The following is a 23,447-nucleotide window of genomic DNA, read 5'->3' as shown; positions in this document are numbered from 1 at the left end:
CACTGAGGCTTAACGCAATGCCTAGCTACCTCAGGATCAAACTAATGACCTTCCTTATTCTGGTAAACAAGGGAAACGGTCAGGGATTCCAGAGATCTGCTCTAGGCTTAAAATAATCCAGTGAAAGCTTGACCTTCAGATTACAAAACTGTCTCTGATCACACAATGCAGGGCCAAGTAAATAATGAGTCAAAGAATGTGGTGCTGGAAAAGCACAGCTGGTCAGACAGCATCTGAGGAGCAGGAGAGTCGACATTTCGGGCATAAGACCCCCACCACCCCCGGTCCTCACCTTCCACCCCACCAACCTCCGCATAAATGGCATCATTCACCAACAGTTCCACCACCTACAAATGGACCCCACCACCAGGATATATTTCCCTCCCCACCCCTTTCCGCTTTCCTCAAAGACTGTTCCCTCCGTGACTACCTGGTCAGGTCCACGTCCCCCAACAAGCCACCCTCCCCTTCTGGCACCTTCCCCTGCCACCACAGGAATTGCAAAACCTGTGCCCACACCTCCCCCCTTACCTCTGTCCAAGGTCCCAAAGGAGCCTTCCACATCCATCAAAGTTTCACCTGCCCTTCCACACAGCATTTATTGTATCTGTTTCTCCCGATGCGGTCTCCTCTACATTGGGAAGACTGGATGCCTTCTTGCAGAGCGCTTTAGAGAATATCTCCGGAACACCTGCACCAATCAACCCGACCACCTCGTGGCTGAACATTTCAACTCCCCCTCCCACTCTGCCGAGGACATGCAGATCCTGGGCCTCCTCCATCGCCACTCCCTCACCACCCGACGCCTGGAGGAAGAATGCCTTATCTTCCACCTTGGAACCCTTCAACCCCAGGGCATCAATGTGGACTTCACCAGTTTCCTCATTTCCCCTCCCACCACCTTACCCCCATTCCAATCTTCCAGCTCAGCAGCGCCCTCATGACCTGTCCCACCTGTCTGCTCCACCCTCCTCTCCGACCTATCACCTTTACCCCCACCTCCATTCACTTACTGGACTGTCAGCTAAATTCTCCCCAGCCCCAGCCCCCCTCCCATATATCTGTCCATCCTCGAGGCTCCCAGTCTCATTCCTGATGAAGGGCTCTGGCTCGAAATGTCGATTTTCCTGTTCCTCAGATGCTGCCTGACCTGCTGTGCTTTTCCAGCAACACACACTCAACTCTGATCTCCAGCATCTGCAGACCTAACTGTCTCCAAAATTAACAGATAGTGAACCCATCAATAAATAAGTAAGACCTGATTTCAAAAGGCATGCTTCACTGAGACTTAGAAATTAGCCTCTATTTAGCCTCAGGCTATGTACAGCACTTCTTCCAAGGGAGCATTTAAGCAAGTGGATGAACAGATTTTTATTCATTGGACTTGGTGGCCTTAAAGGTAGAGGAACAGATAAACAAGAGTTCCAAAACAATTCATTTATACTTCCTATGAAAGATTCAAGTTGTGGACATTCCCCACTAATAAAATTAATGGACATTTTTCATCTTGGGCAGGATATCAAGGTGGATCAGTGGCGATGGCCCTATTGAAGGATGGTTCATTCAAGGTAAGAGCTATTACTCGGAACCCAAGAAAAAAAGCAGTTCAAGAATTAAAACATCTTGGAGCTGAGATTGTGAAAGCTGACCTGGACAATGAAAAGAGCCTGTTGGAAGCACTGAAAGACGTATATGGAGTCTTCTTAGTCACAGACTACTGGGAGTATATGGACAAAGATAGAGAACTCCAGCAGGTATGAAGGAAATTACATACAAAACTGAGCCCCCGCCTCATGGTTGCATATATTTCTTTTTCCTACAGACCAGAAAGAAGACAGCTGTAAAACAAAAAGCTATTGTCATGAAGTGATTGAAATCCTGTTCCTGTATGCTGATAACATTTTTTTTTATTTCAAAAATATACTTTATTCATAGAATGATTTTATGGTCTGTACATTTGATCATGCCATACATATGTCCATATTTACAAACACAGATTCGCATTTATCCTTGTCATTCGCATTTACAATCCTGTGCATTTTTCAATCTTGTACATATACATCTATTTGGCTGAGGCATCAGCAGAGCCCAAAAAAATGTCCGCATGGGCCCCCTGTTCTTCTTTAGGCAGGCCGATCTTACACGGTGGTCTTTCCCCACCGCGCCTTGGCGGCCGCTGCCCCAAGCTTCAGCGCGTCCCTCAGCACGTAGTCTTGGACCTTGGAATGTGCCAGTCTGCAACACTCGGTCGGGGTCAACTCCTTCAGCTGGAAGATCAACAGGTTTCGGACCGCCCAGAGAGCGTCCTTCATCGAGTTGATGATCCTCCAGGCGCAGTTAATGTTCGTCTCGGTGTGAGTCCCAGGGAACAGGCTGTAGAGCACGGAGTCCCGCGTCACGGCACTGCTCGGGACGAACCTCGACAAGCACCACTGCATTCCTCTCCAGACTTCCTCTGCATAGGCACATTCCAGAAGGAGGTGTGTGACAGTCTTGTCCCCCCCGCAGCCACTTCGAGGGCAGCGTGCGGTGCGGCAGAGAGTCCGGGCGTGCATAAAGGATCTCACAGGCAGAGCCCTTCTCACCACCAGCCAAGCCACGTCTTGGTGCTTGTTGGAAAGTTCTGGCGATGAGGCATTCTGCCAAATGGCTTTGACAGTCTGCTCAGGGAACCGCTCGACAGGATCCGCCCTCTCCTTTTCCCGAAGGGTCTCAAGGACGCTACGTGCTGACCACTTCCTGATGGACTTGTGGTCAAAGGTGTTTTCCCTCATAAATTTCTCCACGAAGGACAGGTGATACGGAACGGTCCAACTACTCGGAGCGTTCCGCGGCAGCGAGGCCAGGCCCATCCTTCGCAACACCGGGGACAGGTAGAACCTCAGTACGTAGTGACACTTGGTGTTTGCGTACCGGGGATCCACGCACAGCTTGATGCAGCCACACACAAAGGTGGCCATCAGGGTGAGGGTGGCATTGGGCGTGTTTTTTCCCCCATTGCACCGGTCTTTGTACATAGAGTCTCTTCGGACCCGGTCCATCTTTGATCTCCAAATGAATTGGAAGATGGCCCGGGTGACTGCGGTGGCACAGGTCCTGGGGATAGGCCAGACCTGTGCCACATATAGCAATACTGAGAGTACCTCACACCTGATGACCAGGTTTTTTCCCGCGATGGAGAGCGACCGTTGCCCCCATCTGCCTAGTTTCTGTCTCATCTTCCTGATCCGCTCCTCCCAGGTCTTGGCGCACGCCCCAGCCCCCCCGAACCAAATACCCAGCACCTTCAGGTGGTCAGTCCTGACGGTGAAGGGGATAGAGGATTGGTTGGCCCAGTTCCCGAAGAGCATGGCCTCGCTCTTGCCTCGGTTTACCTTGGCCCCCGAGGCCCGTTCGAACTGGTCGCAGATGCACACGAGTCTGTGCACGGACAGCGGATCCGAGCAGAAAACAGCGACGTCATCCATGTACAGGGAGGCCTTAACCTGCAGGCCCCCGCTGCCAGGAATAGTCACCCCTCTCAGGCTCGCATCCTTCCTGATGGATTCGGCAAATGGCTCTATGCAACACACAAACAAGGCGGGTGAGAGGGGGCATCCCTGCCTGACTCCAGATCTTACAGGGAAGCTATCTGATTCCCACCCATTGATTGAGACTGCACTGACAATGTTGGTGTAGAGCAGTCTGATCCAATTTCCGATTCCCTCCCCAAAGCCCATTTTGGAGAGGACATCCCTCATATATGTATGCGATATCCTGTCAAAGGCTTTCTCCTGGTCCAGGCTGATGAGGCAGGTGTCCACCCCCCTGTCCTGCACGTAGGCGATCGTATCCCTGAGGAGTGCGAGACTCTCAGAGATCTTCCTGCCCGGTACAGCACAGGTTTGGTCCGGGTGGATCACCGATCCCAGAGCAGACCTGACCCGGTTGGCGATGACCTTTGACAGGATTTTGTAGTCTGCATTTAACAGTGAGATCGGTCTCCAATTTCTAATTTCCTCCCTCTCCCCCTTCCGCTTGTAGACGAGGGTGATGATGCCTTTCCTCATGGATTCACTCATGGTACCTGCCCGGAGCATACTGACATACACCTCCAGCAGGTCCTGGCCGATCAAGTCCCAAAGAGCGGAATAAACCTCGACCGGTAAGCCGTCGCTTCCGGGAGTTTTATTCTTTTCGAAGGACTCGAGGGCCTTGGTCAGTTCATCCAGAGATAGCGGCTGGTCCAGCCTCTCTCGTGTTCCGTCATCTAGGATAACATAGTGAGACCCAGGATGAGTATCAATGAACCCTAATTTGTCCTGGTCATGGTTTTCCTCCTTATTCCTACAAACAATTGTCCCCTTCCGGTCAGACTGTGCCCATGTGTTTTAGCTTCTCCAGGAAGACAAAACAATTTCCAGTGTCTGCCCTGTCAAGCCCCTTTTGAATTTATCAATATGATCACCTAAAATCTTCTAAATTAAAGGCCAAATGTACTCAGTCTCTCACCATAGGACAAATTTTTCATCCCAGGATCCAATCTACTGGACTTCCAGGGCAAGTTTTTTTTTACACATTTGGAGACCAAATATTGCACACATTACTGTCCCCAAATTTGCCTCACAAAAACTCAACACCATTGTAGAAAGATTTTCTTGTTCTTGTACTTCACACATTGCAATAAGTCAGCATTTGCTTTCCTGGTTGTTTGTTGGTCCTGCATGCTAACCTTCTGCTTCCTTACAAGAGTCTCTCAAAAATTAAACATTGCCCACGTTATTAAAAAGTATTATGCCTTTCTATTATTAAGGCGAATAACCTCACATTTCACCACATTCTATTCCATCTCTCACCTTGTTGTCCACTCACTTAACCGACCTATATCTCTTTGAAACCTCTTTAAGTGCTCCTTATAGTTTACATTCCTGCCTCGCTTTGTCTTGTCTGCAAACCTGGATGCACTACTCTCAAGTCTCATCTTCAAAGTCATTAACATGAATTGTGAATTGGTGAAGCCCTGGCATTGATTTTCATGGCATTTTACCAGTTACAACTTACAAATGCTCTTTTTATGTCTGCTTCCAGTCCATTATCCAATGTTCCACACATGACAAGGTATTATCCCACACTCCATTAGGTATGAACTTGCATATTAATTTTCTGTAAGGCACTTTGTGCCTTTCGGAAGTCCAAGTATGTTACATCTGATGGCATTCCCTTTATCCACTATATGAGTTACGTCCTCACAAAATTCTAATAAATTTGTCAAATACAGTTTATCTTTTTTAAAACCATGCTGACCATCTGATTATACAATGATTGCTAAAACGCATTATTAAGACAGGGTTTAGATCAGAGTGGTGCTGGAAAAGCACAGCAGGTCAGGCAGCATCTGAAGTGCAGGAAAATTGACATTTCAGGCAAAAGTCCTTCATCAGGAGTAGAGGCAGGAAGCCTCCAGGGTGGAGAGATAAATGGGGGGGTGGGGAGAGAGAGGAGAAGGTAGCAATGAGTACAATAGGTGAATGGGGGTGGGGATGAAGGTGATAGGTCAGAGGGAAGGGTGGAGCAGATGGTTGGGAAGAGAGATTGGATGTAGGACAGGTCATGAGGACAGTGCTGAGCTGGAAGGTTAGAACTAGGGTAAGGTGGGGGAAAGGAAATGAGGAAACTGGTGAAGTCCACATTGATGCCCTGGGGTTGAAGGGTTCCGCGGTAGTGTTCGGAACCCTTCAACCCCAGGGCATCAATGTGGACTTCACCAGTTTCCTCATTTCCCCTCCCCCACCTTAGCTCAGTTCCAACCTTCCAGGTCAGCACCATCCTCATGACCTGTCCTACCTGCCAATCTCCCTTCCCACCCATCTGCTCCACCCTTCCCTCTGACCTATCACCTCCATCCCCATCCCCATTCACCTATTGTACTCTTTGCTACCTTCTCCCCAGTCGCAAACCCCCCCATTTATCTCTCCACCCTGGAGGATTCCTGCCTCCATTCCTGATGAAGGGCTTTTGCCCAAAATGTTGATTCTCCGGCTCCTCGGATGCTGCCTGACCTGCTGTGCTTTTCCAGCACCACTCTGATCTAAACTCTGGTTTCCAGCATCTGCAGTCCTCACTTTTGCCAATGCATTAGTAAGACATGCTGAAGAATGGATTTCAACATTTTCCTGATGAGTGATATTAGGCTCATTGGCTTATAACTATTTCTGTGCTTCCATTGTCTCCCCATTCTTGAATAGTGGCATTACATTTGCTAACCCTTACAAACTACTGGGAACTTTCTGGAGTCTGTGGGATTTTGGAAAATCATAATCAATTCATACACCATCTCAACAACTATCTCATCTGGAACCCTGGGAAATAGTCAATCATGTGATGGGGATTTGGCAGCTTTTCATTCCACATGTTTCTGTGATACGTCTTTCTGCTGATACTAATATTTCAAGCTCTTCATTCATATTAACCATTTAATTACCCTTTTGTTACTGGTATGTAATTTGAATCTTCTACTGAAGGCAGATGTAGGCGTTCAACATCTCTGCGATATTTCATTCCCCATGTAACTTCCTTTGTCTCTGCCTCTCAGGGGCTACCTTCCTCTTTTATTGCATGCTTAAAAGCTTGTACAATCTATTTTTACATGCATGGCTAGCTCACTTTCATTTTTTTGTTACCCTTTTTCTCAACGTTTTGCGCATCCTTTGCTAATTTATAAAACACTTGCGATCCTCAGGTTTAGTCTTTTCTTAAGCTTTATAAGCCTCTTCTTTTAATCTAATACTACCTTTAATTGTTCTTGTGACCCATGTATGGATCTATCTCACTCATACGAGATCAAAAGTAGCTTCAGCCCTAGTTAGCTCCACAACATATTCTTTTCAGAAATGAAAGCATTCTACAAACCCGTCCTCCAGGCTATTTTTGATAATTTGGTTTATCTTGTCTTTATAAAGGTTGAAGTACCTTAACTTTCCAATTATTTCTTGTTTAATGATTTCTGCAATGTTTAGTATTGTTACAGGTCTTATTAACTACTTATTTCAACATTATCTGTCCTGGGATTCCTGGTGCCATCTTTGAAGTGCACCCAGCCAGGTTTTGGCAGTCTACAGTTGCCCTGGACATATTGGACAGAGGGCAGTTGGCATCTATCTTTGCCAAAGGAACCTGGGTGACCCTGCTGGAAGCTGGGGGATGCAGGTTGTGCCCATGGAGCATTCAGTGAGATGCTGATGACCGATGGAGGTCTGAAGGAGCAAGCCTCAAGCAGGAGTGGATAGGTATTTGCTCTGACTTTCATGTTGCCATCTAGTTTTTATCTGCGGGATGTGAGATTGGGAAACTGTATATCAAGTAGACAAATTTAAGTAATAATGAGGATGTTAATGCATACAAATAGACCTCTCGCTGCTCACTAGCAAGAAGTTCATCTCGTCATTCAACACTTCGTTGGAAATTGGGATGTTTGCTCTTGACGGGAAGTTTCTCTCTGGCTGTCTCATGCAGTTCTCCTAACTTCTCCCCAATCCCCTCATCATTCGGTGACTGTGTTTCTGTTGTGATCGTTGTATCAAATCCATTCACCTCTATTTTTGCTGCTAGTTTGTCTATCTTATTACAGATGTTTCTTTTTTAACCACCATTCATTGCATGGACCTTATATGCTAAGGCAAAATTACTGTTAAACTCTCTATCCTTTGCTGTCCTGTTTTGTTTGTTTTGACCCAAATCATTACACTGCTCCATGACTTCACTTTCTTTCTTTAGTATTCTAAATCTTTGTAGCCCCTCCACGACCAGCCAACTCATCTCCAGCCCAAACTTCAGCTCTGTGTTTTAAGTCCTATTTGTAGTTTCAGTTGTATGATTTGTAGAATACTAGTTCATGTCTAGTTAAGTACATCCCCATCCCAATAGACTGTTGCCCTAGTCCTGGTGTCAATACCCCATGATACAAGACTTCTCCTTCCTGTGCCTCTCTTTGAGCGAGGTATTTATCTTACATATGTCTAGTCCATTCTTACTGACCTGCTTGAGCCCCATACCCTTACAGTCTTTCTCTCATAGAAAATTATCGAATTTATGTCCAAAATAATTTGTCTGTTCAGCTTTAACAGAGAGTTCCACATTGTAACTTGCTTTGGTGTAAAGAAATTTGTGGAAATGGCTCTTACCACGCTGGCATGGCTGAAATCGGAATATTTTCGGGTGCGCCCACTAAAATGCATTGTACTATTGGGTGATATAGTGTTTTATAACTAGCAGTGTGTCAGCATGTCACCTTTACAATTCTTCTGTAAGTCAAAGATGACATTTGCCTGGCAGTTGAACATCCTGTTGGCTTGTGTTTTTGTAGATTTCTGCCTAGTACAAGGGATTTGCAGAAAGTAAAATCAGTCTTTGCCAGTTTCTTTCTGCTCTGGGTTAGTTGTGCTACAAAACACAAGAAATATAGATGTAATCCATGGAAAATGAGGCATAGAGCCAAGTTTTTAGTTATAACATTGAATTCAACTCTTCAATTATAGTGGTTTGAGTCCTGCAATTAGTATGATAGGTTGGGGTCATTTTGGGTTAAACAAAATTGAACACAAGATCCAAGACAGCTGTAGGGCAGTTTTCACAACTTAAGAGAATAGTCTTTCCAACTGGAACATACACAGAATTACCTTGTACTATATATACAGATTGCCATCAGGCGAATCAGCCTGAGAGCTCTGTCAGAAATCTTTTTCATTAATTATTTTTCTTGCTGAAATGGGATTGTTGGCTTTTAAAGAGATTATCTTCAACTAGTGCAATTGGATTACAAAAAAAAGATGCAGTACATGGAATAGCTTACTTGTTGAAAATTTATTTTGCTCAAAGAAACTACAGTATATTATTTTCAAAATTCTCCTGGTTCCTCTCAATAGATATTTGACTTTATTTATATACTTTTGAAATTACTCCCCATCTCACCTGTCTTCTTTTCAGATTGTCAACCCTAATGTGCCCTTGTTGATGCCTGTTCTCTCTTTCTGCCTTGTAAAGAGTACATCTTTTTGTTTTGTGGTAGTTTTGTTATAGTCTGAAAAAGCTTGATTCCTTTTTAAAATGAGGATTGTGGAAGGATTGTTGCACTTTTTAAAAGTAAGTTACTGAAACTCATTGTAAATGATATTTACACGCTGCTTTATTCAACCAGTGGTGAGGTTGATTGCAAATGGGCTGGAATCAGGGGGTATGTGTAAAAGGTAATTTGGATGGCAGCAAGTAGGCAGAGCTACAGATGGCAAAGACCATCTGCCTGCTAATAATTATGTGATTGGCTTCTGGGTAGTTGATCAGCCTCTGGAAGGGGAGGTGGTGTGTCTCTCCCTGCAGTAAAATAAATGCCTGCAGAAAGCCCATATTCTCACCTACCAGCTAGTGTAAACTGTTTTTTTTAACCAATAAGTCAGTGAACCAGTCACTCTGTGCCTGCTGCAAGGACCTGAAAAGTACCTGGAGAAGACGTTTGAAGAACACTAAGTCCAAACAAGCATCGTGTCAACGACCCCGGAGGGTCAGGGCATTTAACTGTCTTCCCACTTGTGCCCCCCATCTATAACACCAATATTGTTCAGCCTATATGTGTGCAAGGTGGAGTTTTATGAAGGGGTTAGATCTAGTAGAGTTATATGTCACCAGTTCGTGGTTGTTTATTTGTAGCTAGAATCTATTACTTTGTAATTAATCAAACTTTTTACTGAGTATAGAAACTTAGTTCATGTTTTATTTTCGCCTGAGTCAAAACATTTGGGCAGATTGAGGAATCTTGTATGCTTTGACCAAATCTTTAACTTCTGTGATGGCTTCAGAAATAAAAGGGTTTGATTTCCAGCACACTACCAGTAAGGTATGACAACTTGCTCCACATTAGCAGCAAAAGCAACTTCTCTTACTACTACCTGATGTAGACCTCAAATTATTTAACCAAATAGGTAGTCAGTCCTACCTGTGCAATGTCGTCTTCACCATTTTTCCCAGACAGGGAACATTATGACCATACCACTGCCCTGGTATCATTCTTGCATGTAGTGACACTGTCCAGAATTCTCAGAGCAGTGAATGTCATCTTCCCTTTCTGGTATTCGATATTCTAGAATAACCTAATGTTACCCATAGCGTTCCCTGTTTAGCTAAGAAGGACATATTTCACAGCAGCAATCAGCAAAGATAGGGGCAGATTGAAAGTAATCATTGAAGCTGATGCCAGGTGGGCAAGGAATCTGGTATGCGACTAAGATCTGACATGGAGACATGAGGAAATCAACCATGCTACACAATGGAAAATTTGAATTTTTTTTTATTTGGTGGAAGAAATAAATGGGGTAAAGATTGGTGGGAATAGAGAGACAAATGGGGAGGAGATTGGGGTAGGAAGAGGTGACGTTGGAGCGTGGTGTGAACATAGTCTCTTGTGTGGAGGGTAGGGGTGAGCTGGGTGGGGTGTTGCAAGTGCCAAGTAATGGATGACCTTCAATGTTCTAGAAATAACATTTGTTGACTTTTTGGAAGAGGAGATGGTTGTGATATATCCTGGAATTGATGTCAATATGTAAGGTTGGTAGTTATAGTATATAATGCAAGTGATCTTGATACAAGGAATTTGGAATTACATGATGCACCGCAAGTGGTCTCAATGTCATAAAGTCATACAGCACAGAAACAGACCATTTGCTCCAACTTGTCCATGCAGACCAAGTTTCAAAAATAAACTATTCCCATTTGCCTACATTTGGCCCATATCCCTCTAAACCTTTCCTGTTCACGTACCTATCCAAATGTCTTTTAAATGTTATAACAGTACCTGTATTGATGACTTCCTTTGGCAGTTCATTCCACTTGGAACCACCCTCTGTGTGAAAAGGTTGACCCTCAGGTCCTCCTTAAACCTTTTCGCTCTCACCTTTTAAAAATATGCCCCCTGGTTTTGAACTCCCCCACCCTAGGGAAAAGACCTTAGCTATCCACTATGTCTGTCATGATTTTATAAACCTCTGTAAGGTCACCCTCACCAAATGAAAAAAGTCCCAGCTTATCCAGATAATTCAAACCCTCCATTTCCAGTGACATTCTGGTAAATCGTTTCTGAAAACTCTCCGATTTGCTGTTTTAATGTCAAATTACCGATTTGGATAAAGGAATTGAATGCAATATCTTCAAATTTGCAGATGACTCTGTATGCTGTGACATGGATGTTAAGAGGTTGCAGCGTGACTTGGATAGACTGGCTGAGTGGGCAAATACTTGCCAAGTGCAATATAATGTGGATAAATATGAGGTTATTCACTTTCATTGCAAAAACAGGAAAGCAGATTTTTATCTGAATGGTTGCAGTTTAGGAAAGGGTGAGGTGCAATGAGTGTCATAATGGAACAGTGGCTTGAAGGTTCGCATGCAGGTACAGCAAACAGTGAGAAAGCGTAATGACATGCCTGCCTTCATAGTGAGAGGATTTGAGTATCGGAGTAAGAATGTCTTGCTGCAGTTATACAGGACCTTGGTGAATCACACGTTGAGCATTGTGTGCAGTTTTGGTTTCCTAGTCTGAGGAAGGACATTTTTGTAATTGAGGGAGTCCAGCGAAGGTTGACCAGACTGATTCCTGGGATGGCATGACTGGCATTTGAGAAAAGATTGGATTGACCGGGTTTGTATTTGCTCGAATTTAGAAGAATGAGGAGGGATCTCATCGAAACATATAAAATCCTGATGGGACTGGACAGCCAAGCTATGGGAAGAATGTACCTGATATTGGGGAAGTCCAGAACATGGGGTCACAGTCTAAGAATAAGGAGTAAACCATTCAGGATTGAGATGAGGAAGAATTTCTTCATTCAGCGAGTTGTGAACCTGGGGAATTCTCTCCCACAGGAAACTGTTAGGGCTAGTTCATCAGATATATTCAAAAGGGAGTTGGACATGGCCCTGGTGGCGAAAAGGATTGAGAGGTATGGAAGGAGGGTGGGAATAGGATACTGAGATTGCATGATCTGTTGTGGTGGTGCAGGCTTAAAGGGCCCAACGGCCTACTCCTGCACCTAGTTTCTATGTTTGTTTCTATGTTAATAATATCCTTCCTGTGGCAGGGTGACCAAAACTGTACACAATACTCCAAAAATGGCCTCACCAACATCCTATTCATCCTCAACATGACATTCCAACTCCTATACTCAGTGGTCTGACCAGTGAAGGCAAACGTATTAAATGCCACCTTTACCACCCTGTTTACCTGTGATGCAACTTTCAAAGAACTATGTACATGAATCCCTGTTTGACAATACTGCCCAGGGCCCTACTATTAACTGTTTAAGTCATGTCTTTTGTTTGTTTTACCAGACTGAAACACCTCATATTTATCCAAATTAAACACAATCTGCCACTTATAGAGTCATAGTCATAGAGATATACAGCATGGAAACAGACCCTTCGGTCCAACCCGTCCATGCCAACCAGATATCCCAACCCAATCTAGTCCCACCTGCCAGCACCCGGCCCATATCCCTCCAAATCCTTCCTATTCATATACCCATCCAAATGCCTCTTAAATGTTGCAATTGTACCAGCCTCCACCACATCCTCTGGCAGCTCATTCCATACACGTATCACCCTCTGCGTGAAAACATTGCCCCTTAGGTCTCTTTTATATCTTTCCCCTCTCACTGTAAACCTATGCCCTCTAGTTCTGGACTCCCCGATCCCAGGGAAAAGACTTTGTCTATTTATCCTATCCATGCCCCTCATAATTTTGTAAACCTCTATAAGGTCACCCCTCAGCCTCCGATGTTCCAGGGAAAACAGCCCCAGCCTTTTCAGCCTCTCCCTGTAGCTCAGATCCTCCAACCCTGGCAACATCCTTGTAACTCTTTCAAGTTTCACAACATCTTTCCAATAGGAAGGAGACCAGAATTGCACGCAATATTCCAACAGTGGCCTAACCAATGTCCTGCACAGCTGCAACATGACCTCCCAACTCCTGTACTCAATACTCTGACCAATAAAGGAAAGCATACCAAACGCCTTCTTCACTATCCTATCTACCTGCGACTCCACTTTCAAGGAACTATGAACCTGCACTCCAAGGTCTCTTTGTTCAGCAACACTCCCTAGAACCTTACCATTAAGTGTGTACGTCCTGCTAAGAGTTGCTTTCCCAAAATGCAGCACCTCGCATTTATCTGGATTAAACTCCATCTGCCACTTCTCAGCCTATTGGCCATCTGGTCCAGATCCTGTTGTAATCTGAGGTAACCTCTTCGCTGTCCAGTACACCTCCAAGTTTGGTGTCATCTGCAAACTTACTAACTGTACCTCTAGTTGATCAAGAGTTTTTGCCCAAAACGTCGACTCTCCTGCTCCTTGGATGCTGCCTGACCTGCTGTGCTTTTCCAGCACCACACTCTCGACACTAGTTGATCAAGATCCCTTTGTAATCTTAGATAACCTTCTTTACTGTCGACTATACCACCAATTTAGGTGTCATCCACAAACATACTAGCCATGCCTCCTACATTGTCATCCAAATTGTTTATATAAATGACAAACAAAAGTGGACCTAACACCAATCCCTCTGGAACAGCGCAGGTCACAAGCCTCCAGTCTGAAAACAACCACAACCACCCTCTGTGTCCTACCATCAAGCCGAAAAATAGAGTTTGACATTAAGATGGCTGTTTTTTTTTACAGTATTAATGTTGGGAAGATAATGCAACTGTTAGAGTTTGGTCATTACTCCTTCAAAACTGACAGCAATCTCCCAGATTTTCATATGCACAGCTAAACAGCATAATCCAAAGGCCACTGTCAGCTGCTCTAAATTACTAAAGGGATACACACTTGAAGTTCTCCTCCTCTCCATCTCAATCACCTTCCACTGATTACAGTCAACTCAATATCACTGAATTGATGAGAATATTTTTCTTTTGCGCTATGAGCTTAGTTGTGAAAACCCTTGAAAGAGTTACACCTTTTTGAATGAGGTATAGTTGGGTTTTTAATGTTTTACTAAGTTAATAATTATAGCTGAATAATCTTGCTGTCTTTGAAAAACTAACTTTATATTTGTGGAAAGCCACCTTTTCACTGTTGGCTCCCCATTTTTAAACAAAACACATGAAACTGAACACTATCCAGAAGAAAGCAGCCTGCTTGATCGACACCATATCCACCATCTCAAAAATTGACTTATTTTGCTACCAATGTATAGTGGTGGTCGTGAATACCACGTATAAGATGAGCTGCTGCAGTTACCAAGGCTCCATCAACAGCACTTTCCAAACCTGTGACACCTACCATAAGGGTAAGGACAGCAAAGCTAAAAATCTCACAACACCAGATTATAGTCCAACAGGTTTATTTGGAATACTAACTTTTGGAAAGCTGCTCCTTCGTCAGGTAGCTAGTGGGGCAGGATCGTTGAACACAGAATTTATAGCAAAAGATCATAGCGTAGTACAACTGATGCGATATATTGAACAAACCTAGGTTGCTCTTAAGTCTTTCATCTTTTAGAATGGGTTGCAGGTTTTGATTCATTAATAAGTAAATCCCAAAACTTTCAAGCTGCATTCCTGAGATAACTTAAGGTTGCCATGAACCCTGTGATGATTATCACTGCAAAACGTGTCAGAGGGTCGCCTTGGATACTACCATTACACATGGGGACACCACCCACCACATGTGTGGCAGGTACTTATGTGACTAGGCCAATACGCTGCATGCAAGGAAGCCCCGAGGCATGGTACATTGGTGAGACCAAGAGACACTACACAACGAATAAATGAGCACCACACAACAATCACGAAACAGGATGTTCCCTCCCAGTTGGGGAACACTTCAGCGGTCAGGGACATTCGACCTCAGAACTTCGGGTGACTGTCCTGCAAGGCGAACTTTGGGATATGCAACAACATTGAGTGGCTGAGCACAGGCTGATAGGCAAGTTCACACTATAGGTCATGAACCCAAGGTCCTGTTTGAGGTTATCCTCATAGGTACTGAACTTGCCTATCAGCCTGTGCTCAGCCACTCAATGTTGTTGTATATCCCAAAGTCCGCCTTGTAGGACAGTCATCCGAAGTTCTGAGGTCGAATGTCCCTGACCGCTGAAGTGTTCCCCAACTGGGATGGAACATCCTGTCTCGTGATTGTTGTGTCTACTTGGTCTCTCCCACACACAGTCACACACAAGCACACAAAAACACACACACACTCTTACATACTCTCACACTCACGCAGCGCCTTTCTCATACATATGCTCTCTGTCAGACACACACACACACACACACACACACACACAGGCATATACTCCATCACACTCACGCACACACACACATACTCTATCAAGCATGCATGCATACACACTCTGACTCTCTCCCTCACTTGCACGCACACGCACATATAAGTCTATGGGGTGAATTTGCATTTGCAGAATTATATTTGTAGATACATTCTATTTTGTTAAAAAAGCACACAATCTGTAGGCAGTCATAGAGTCAATCCATATGACATTTTATAAGTTCCTACTTTGGGATTAGAGCCAGTCTGACTCAAGATTGGAATATAGATCGACTCTAACCTTACACCTTTAATGCATTGTCTAAATTGAGATGTCACTTTTTTTATAAAACCTTAAGTTATCTTGGGAATGTGACTTGAAAGAAGTTCTGGGATTTACATATTCATGATTCGAAACCTGCAACCCATTCTAAAAGATGAAAGACATAACAGCAGTCTAGATTTGTTCAATATATCACATCAGTTGTATGATACTATGATCTTTTGCTTTAAATTCTGTTTCTTATGATCCTGCCCCATTAGCCACCCAATGAAGGAGCAGTGCTCCAGAAGGTAGTACTTCCAAATAAACCTGTTGGACTATAATTTGATATTGTGTGATTTTTAACTTTGTCCACCCCAATCCAACATTGGCACCTCTACATCAAGCACAGCAAAAACATTGGAACACCACCCCAGCTACCCTTGGAAGTGATATACCACCCTGGATGTACGTCATTGTTTCTTCACAGTTGTTAGGCTAAACTCTTGGACCTCCCTTCCTAGTAGCACTGTGGGCATGGGCAGACTTGTACCAGATGGACAGCAGTTATCAAGGCCATTTAGGGATAACCTATAAATATAGCCTTAGTATTGCTGTCCATGACTATTGAAGGATAAAAGAAATCTCTTAGCACTATCTGAAGAGAGCGAAATGAGTTTTCCAGTATTCTGGTCAATATTTATACCTCCACTGAAAGTAATAAAACAGGTTATCTGGTCATTTACATTGCTGCTTATTTGACCTTATCATGTACAAGTTCGCTGACACATTGCTCTATACGGTAACCGTAGTTAGAGTTTAAAATATAATTAATTATCCATGTTTCAGATAATCCCATTGATTTGGATGCAAATGTTTCCTCCTTAATCTAAAATCATCTTTGATCAGATATTTCACATAGCATTTTAATTTAATGAAATTAAAAAGTTATGATGTACATTCAGGAAAGCTAGGATGGATCTAAGCCTTCTGGCATTCTGTATTAGTGAGATTCCTAGTGGCACCTTCAACTTTGATGACAGTGCTGTAACATAAATCAAATGGTGATAATTCTGCTGGGGGAGTAAGAATGACACAGACTTGTTGTTTCTCAAAGATCCTTCAGAGCTAGCAGTTCTGCTATTGCAAGTGTGAGCAGATACTGCTGATGACACTAACTCTTACTTTACCATTGCATGGGGGCTGGGACTCTTTGCAATGCAAGTGTATATGTGGACACATCTCTGACATCTGGCAAAGATCATAGCCAGGAAGTAAAATTCATAATGTGACTTTTAAAAGAAAACAAATTCTGGCACAAATTACCACAAAATAGCCCTACTGAGAAATATGTGATTGCACTCAGTAACTCTCCATGGCAGCACATTTTAAGAATGACATCTCACCACATGGAGAACTGCAATTATAAAGGTATTCTATCTAGCTGGCAGAGTGTGCTGATGGCTTCATTCCTTTTGTCAACATGATACTTCAAAAACATGGTTTGCTATAGCAATGAGTAAATCACTGAAGATGAGTAACAGAATGCAATTAGCTACTTCTCCTTGAGGAATTTATCTATGGATTGTGCAACAAGATGAACATTTGTTTATCATGAGGCTATGTTTGTACTGTCTGATAAAGTGATATATCCAATTGAGTATACAATAATACCATGCATTAACTTTCCATTGCTAAGAGACACAGTGAGGTATGTAAAAGCAGAAAAATAGGACATTGTTACATATGTTTTGCATTTGGTTACTTCCTCAATGGAATTTCGAGTAACAGTATTCGATTTAATCTTGTTGGCTGTTAATATGCAAAATTGTTAAAAATACACATGAAAAATAACAATAACAATGGCAGAAAATAAGGCACTAATCATCAGCTTGAGCAGTTCACGCAAGGAAACCCTCTTGCTTTCTATCAACCTCTTTCAAAGTTGCTGCTTTTATCTAACCATGTATCACAAATCACAAGTTTGCTAATAATTATTCAATATCTGAAGGAACACGGTTCCTCATTGTAGACAGTTTAGCACAGTTAGATTGCATGGAATATGGGGAGAACTAGCCATTTGGATACAGAACTAGCTCGAAGGTATGAGACAGAAGTGGTTGTGGAGGGTTGCTTTTCAGACTGGAGGCCAGTGACCAATGGTGTGCCACAGGATTGGTACTGCATCCACTGTTTTTTGTCATTTATATGAATGATTTGGATGTGAACAAAGCAAGTATGGTTAGTAAGTTTGCAGATGATCAGATGGCCAATGGGCTGAGGAATGACAGATGGAGTTTAGGTAAATGTGAGGTGCTGCATTTTGGAAAGGCAAATCAGGGCAGGACTCATTCACTTAATGGCAAGGGCCTGGAGAGTATTGCTGAACAAAGAGACCTTGGAGTGTAAGTTCATAGTTCCTTGAAAGTGGAGTTGCAGATAGACAGGCTAGTGAAGAAGGGATTTGGTATGCTTGCATTAGTCAGTGCACTAAGTATAGGATTTGGGAGTTCCTGTTGCAGCTATACAGGACATTGGTTAGACCACTTTTGGAATATTGCGTGCAAATCTGGTCTCCCTCCTATCGGAATGATGTTGTGCAACTTGAAAGAGTTTAGAAAAGGTTTACAGAGGACCCTCGATTATCTGAAGGACACGGACGGGGAATATTTCATTCGATCAATTGAATGCTGGATAACATAGTTAGCGAAGCATCGGGACCTTATGGTCTTGTTCAGATAATCCAAAATTCTGCTAGTCGAATGCCAGATCATCGAAGTTCCTTTGTACAAGTATGTTACCAGGGTTGTAGGTATGAGGTATAGGGAGAGGCTGAATAGGCTGGACCTATTTTCCCTGGAGCGTTGGAGGCTGAGGGGTGATCTTATAGTGGTTTATAAAATCATGAGGGGCATTGATAAGGTAAATAAACAAGATTTTTTTCCCTGGTGTTGTGGAGTCCAGAACTAGAGGGTATAAGTTTAGGGTGAGAGGGAAAAGATTTAAAAGGGACCTATGGGGCAACCTTTTCATACAGAGGGTGGTGTGCATATCGAATGAGCTGCCAGAAGAAGTGGTGGAGGCTGGTACAATTGTAACATTTAAAGGGCATCTGGATGGACATATGAATAGGACAGGTTAAGAAGGATATGGGCTAAATGCTGGAAAATGGAACTAGATTGATTTAGGATATCTGGTTGGCATGGGTGAGTTGGATGAAAGGGTCTGTTTCCATACTGCTGAGTCTGTATGAAGTAGAGTGAAGTAGTAGAAACTGTGAAGTAGTTTCCCTCTATTTCGCATACTTTATTCTGCAAAGATGTCAAATTTTATTGTCTGAGCAATTTAGTGAATCCACAATTGACCTAACCAGCACAATTAAGTCATTGGTTCATTATCACATTTGATGTTATTGAATTTTTTTGTCAGATTACTTTGTTCGATGCATGTTGTAAAATCACTGCCTGAGTGACACTCTCAATCTCTAATTAAAAACAGAAATTACTACACAAACTGATGTTCACAGGCAGAGGAATATTACTGCCGCCTTATTCAGACCTGCCGAACAAATGAAAGTAACCTATTTGAAAGCTGCACTAAATACCACTAATTGTACAATATAACACTTCGGCATTGTATAGTCTTTTAAGTTGGTTTATATGCTCATAGGTAACTATTGAAAATATTTTCAAATTGGAGACTTTTTTTAATGTGTTTGTCAAATGTATTGACTGTATTTCCCATTGCTGGGACTAAGGATGAAATCATCCCAGTCCCTGAATGATGTGGGTCGTAGCAAACAATTATGTTAAGTACGGTGAAATTGTCAAAATAAAGTTTTCAATGTCAAAAGAAAGATACATAATTTTCCACGCAAGGTTGAACAGCGAGCCAAGAATCTCATCAACAAGCAGCGAGAGGCGTACTTACATGCATTAACATCTGAGAGTTCCCTAATCTCACCTCATCTATATGCAGTTTGCTATTTCCCCTGGAGAGAAACTAGATGTTAACAATTCCTGACATGAATGTCTGAGTAGCTACCTGGCGGCTGTAGTTAGTCACTCAACGCTGAGCTTCCATCTTGGTCAGCATTCTCCAACATGGATTGCAGCGGTTCAAGAAGGCAGCTCACCATCACCTTCTCAAGGGCAATTAGGGACGGGCAATAAATGTAAACAGCTAGTGACACCCACATCCCATGAATAAAAAAGCAAATCTTGAGACATACTCCATGAGCTATTAGGATTTTCATTCTTTATCCATGGAAGTTGGCAAATGACCCACAGTGTCACCACATCATCATGGCACAGTTTAGACTAACTCATAATACAGTGAATCACGTCAGTGCTGCAGTTTTGAGCTTACTTCCAACTTGCATTACAATGCTGTTCATAAGACATTTTGCGGGCAGGGAGAGGCACCCATCTCATGCATCACAACAGGATATATCTCAGGGACCTTAGTTTACTTTCTTAGCACAGAGTAGCAAAGTGTGGTGCTGAAAAGCACAGCAGGTCAGGCAACATCTGAGGAGTAGGAGAGTTGACATTTCGGGCATAAGCCTTTCACGGGGAATGTTGGGGTGGTTGGGGGCTGAGAAATAGGAGGGTGGGGGTGGGTCTGGGGTGGAAGGTAGCTGGGAAGGTGATAGTAATGCAGGTGGAGGACGATAGTGATAGGTTGGAGGAGAGAGCAGAGCGGAGGTGAGAAGGAAAATGGACAGGTAGGACAGTTCAAGAGGGTGGTGCTGAGTTGGAGGGGATGAGGTGGGGGGTAGGGAAGATAATGAAACTGGTGAAGTCAACATTGATGACGTGTGGTTGAAGGGTCCCAAGGTGAAAGATGAGGCGTCTTCCTCCAGTGATTGGGTGGCTTGGATTTGGTAGTCGAGGTGGCCCAGGACTTGCATGTCTTTGGCGGAGTTGAGGTGGTTGGTCACAGCGCAATGGGGTTGTTTGGTGCATGTGTCCCAGACATGTTCCCTGAAACGTTCGACAAGTTGACGTCCTGTCTCCCAAATGTAGAATGTATCAAATCGAGAGCAATGGATGCTCTACAGATGAGGTTTTGGATGTGCAGGAAAATCTCTGCCGGATGTGAAAAAAATCCTTTGGGGCCTTGGACGGAGGTGAGGGGAGAGCTATGGACACAGGTTTTACACCTCCAGGGGCGGCAAGAAAAGGTACTGGAAGTGGAGGGTGGGTTGGTGTTGGGATGTGAATCTAATGAGGGAGTCATGGAGGGAATGGTCTCTACAGAATGCAGATAGGGGTGAGGAGGGAAATGTATCCCTGGTGGTGGAGTCTGATTGTAGTCCAAATTGTGATGGTCTGAAAGTAGTCTGAAGTCCCTAGCACTTACTCACATTATGTGTATTTAGATGTTTATAGCATCAGTGCTATGCATTTTGCCACAATATTCAGAACTTGTAGCATCAAAGTACTTGTGTCTTGCTTTGCCTTTGAGCACAGAATCAGAGCCAGCTGTGATTAGTCAAGGGGTGAACATGGAGCTTATCAGCACCAAATGACATCAATGTCACATCAGCATGTGCCAAAACTTATGTGGAAAAACTGCATGTGGTGAAACCAAATAGTCATATCACAAAGTCCAAGGTGAGTAGTTCTTAGATGAGGTGTCCAGGAATACTGTTGTCAGTCAGGATGTCCCACAATAGCCAGTCTTAGGTACCAACCAATTTCAATCCATGGGCTTGGAGCAGTCAGTTGGGCACTTGGAATAATCAGGATCAGGGAGTTGTACCTTTACAGTCCAGAGAGTGGGCCACAGTTAGTCCACTGGGTTTGTTCACTGATAGTCTAGCGAGGTCACTATCAGGGATTACTGATGCAGCTTTGGGAAAGGGAACTTTTGGAGATTAGTGGCAGCAAGCTGAGATGCAGAGGAGAAAGTGAAGACTGCAGATGCAGGAGTTCAGAGTTGAAATGTGTGGCACTGGAAAAGCACAGCAAGCCAGGCAGCATCCGAGAAGCAGGAGAATCAACATTTCAGGCATTCCTTCATCAGGAATGGGATGCAGAGGAGACAATAATTATGAAGGGGTCATCTCAACATATAATCTTCGGAGATGGGAGGACATAGGTTGCTGTGGCATTTGGGGATGGGGGTCATCAATGATCATTACCATCCTGACTTCCATGGTGGGGGGACAGTGCGTAACTCTGTTTGGCAAAACTAAGTTGATTGCCTGTTGCTGAAGGAGGTAAAGTGGGGAGATGAGAGTTAAGGGAAAGAATTAAGTCGGAATGTGGGGGAAAGAAAAGCCAATGAAGTCAGTAGAAAGTGCCAGACAGAATGGAACATGAAGGTTTGACAGTCTCCGAGACTGAGGCTGAGCCCTCGACACACTGTGTGAAGTATAACCTGTGTTGTCTTCTGTACTCATCCAAATCACAATAAAAATGGGGAATGACTGCCATTGCACCGGGATGGTGGAGTTAATACTTTTTGTTTTCAACTGTGACAAAGGTGAGTGAAATGAGGCTTTTTAAGGGGTATTAGGATGAAACAGACACACATAAAAGTTAAAGACATCTGTTAGCACAGAATTCTGTCTGTGAAGCTCACACATTGACTAATCATCTGGACTAAAAATCCTAGCCTCAAGCAATATTGATCATCTCATTCAACATTACCTGTTAACCTTAGCGATGATGTGAAGCATCAACAATGTCAGGAAAGATGTAAAATTAGCTCCATGAATAACACTTACTACCAATGTTCTTCAAAGCTTGTGCAAGGTCCAGGAGCTGCTCACTAGTGTTGTCTTTCTGGCTACTGTGGAGTTTCTGATCTCATTATTGCTACCACACATACAGTCTCCAAATGTGTACATAGTCTTGAGCAGTCTGTATCTAAATCAAGTCAACGATGTGAAATGTTACTGTAGAGATATCTCAGAGACCTCCAATGTTTGGGAGAGACACTGTTCAAATATTATTTACATGTGATGTGATTGACGATAAGACATAGGAGCAGAAATTAGGCCATTTAGCCCATAAATAAGGAGTTGCTTTGTTTGTTATCCACATGAACTCATCGGAACCAACCCCATCGACTCGAGAGAGAGAGAAGTTGTGGTCGTCCTTGTGGCTGCTGTGCTAAAAACAACCAAGGGAATGGATGAGAAACACTCGTCAGTGTGACCTAGACCAACATCAACTACCAACTGACGTGGTGCAGCCTCGTTTCCAGACAAAGATGCCCAATGATGTGGCAAAAATGCAGAAGACCCACAGTTGCTTGTCTTCCATGAATGCTGTGCAGATGAGAGCAGGGGAAATGTATTTTGTTTAGAGGTGACAGTCAGATTGCCCTCACATGATGTCCATTGTATCTGAAGTGCAACACCCTCTTTCACTGGTGTGAACAAGGGCTCTCAAAGTCTTCTCATTATGAAGCTCCCATGCGAGGCAGGCTTGGAGGTGTTCTTGACTGTTGAGTATACGCAGAGGACACTGTTTAATCCTTGGATTCTTTTCCCTGGACAAGTGGAAGATGCGACAAGGCTATCTGATGGTTGCTGAGGATCGGTGAAAACCACAGCATTGTATCGAGTAGGAAAGTTAGGATATTCTCCAGAAGGAGCAGCACCTTCAGCTTTCTGTAACACAGCAGTTTCAGCCAAAGCTCCCCAACAGGAGTTTTGTATGAAGCCTGTTCAATGAAAATGAGTTCTGTAAGTCAGCTTTCACTAACTGTAAATGTATTGATGCTGCTCATGCTGGCATACGCTGTCTAATCCTTGACTTGAACTCCCACAGGGTTGGGGATTGAAAGCAGGATGGAGTTAGTGGTGTCAGGCATCTCCAGAGTGTCCTGAAAGGAGACATCTGGGGGGTCTGCATTTGTTTCCTTCTCTGACTGGGTGCCT

General features: G+C 43.6%; 1 protein-coding gene across 6 annotated transcripts in view; it reads left to right on the top strand.

Moving 5' to 3' along the window:
* LOC140482022 (nmrA-like family domain-containing protein 1) overlaps positions 1 to 23,447 on the top strand; it is a 118,830-nt gene that overhangs the window by 39,753 nt on the left and 55,630 nt on the right. For all 6 annotated transcript variants that reach the window (XM_072578860.1, XM_072578859.1, XM_072578858.1 and 3 more), the window contains one exon: positions 1,516 to 1,754. In XM_072578860.1, the coding sequence (XP_072434961.1) occupies positions 1,516 to 1,754 (239 nt within the window). The remainder of the gene's footprint in view (positions 1 to 1,515; positions 1,755 to 23,447) is intronic.

The sequence above is a fragment of the Chiloscyllium punctatum genome, chromosome 10 (assembly GCF_047496795.1).
Source record: "Chiloscyllium punctatum isolate Juve2018m chromosome 10, sChiPun1.3, whole genome shotgun sequence".
NCBI lineage: Eukaryota > Metazoa > Chordata > Chondrichthyes > Orectolobiformes > Hemiscylliidae > Chiloscyllium > Chiloscyllium punctatum.
The sequence above is the reverse complement of the archived record's forward strand: the minus strand, read 5'-3'. Positions and strand labels throughout refer to the sequence as shown.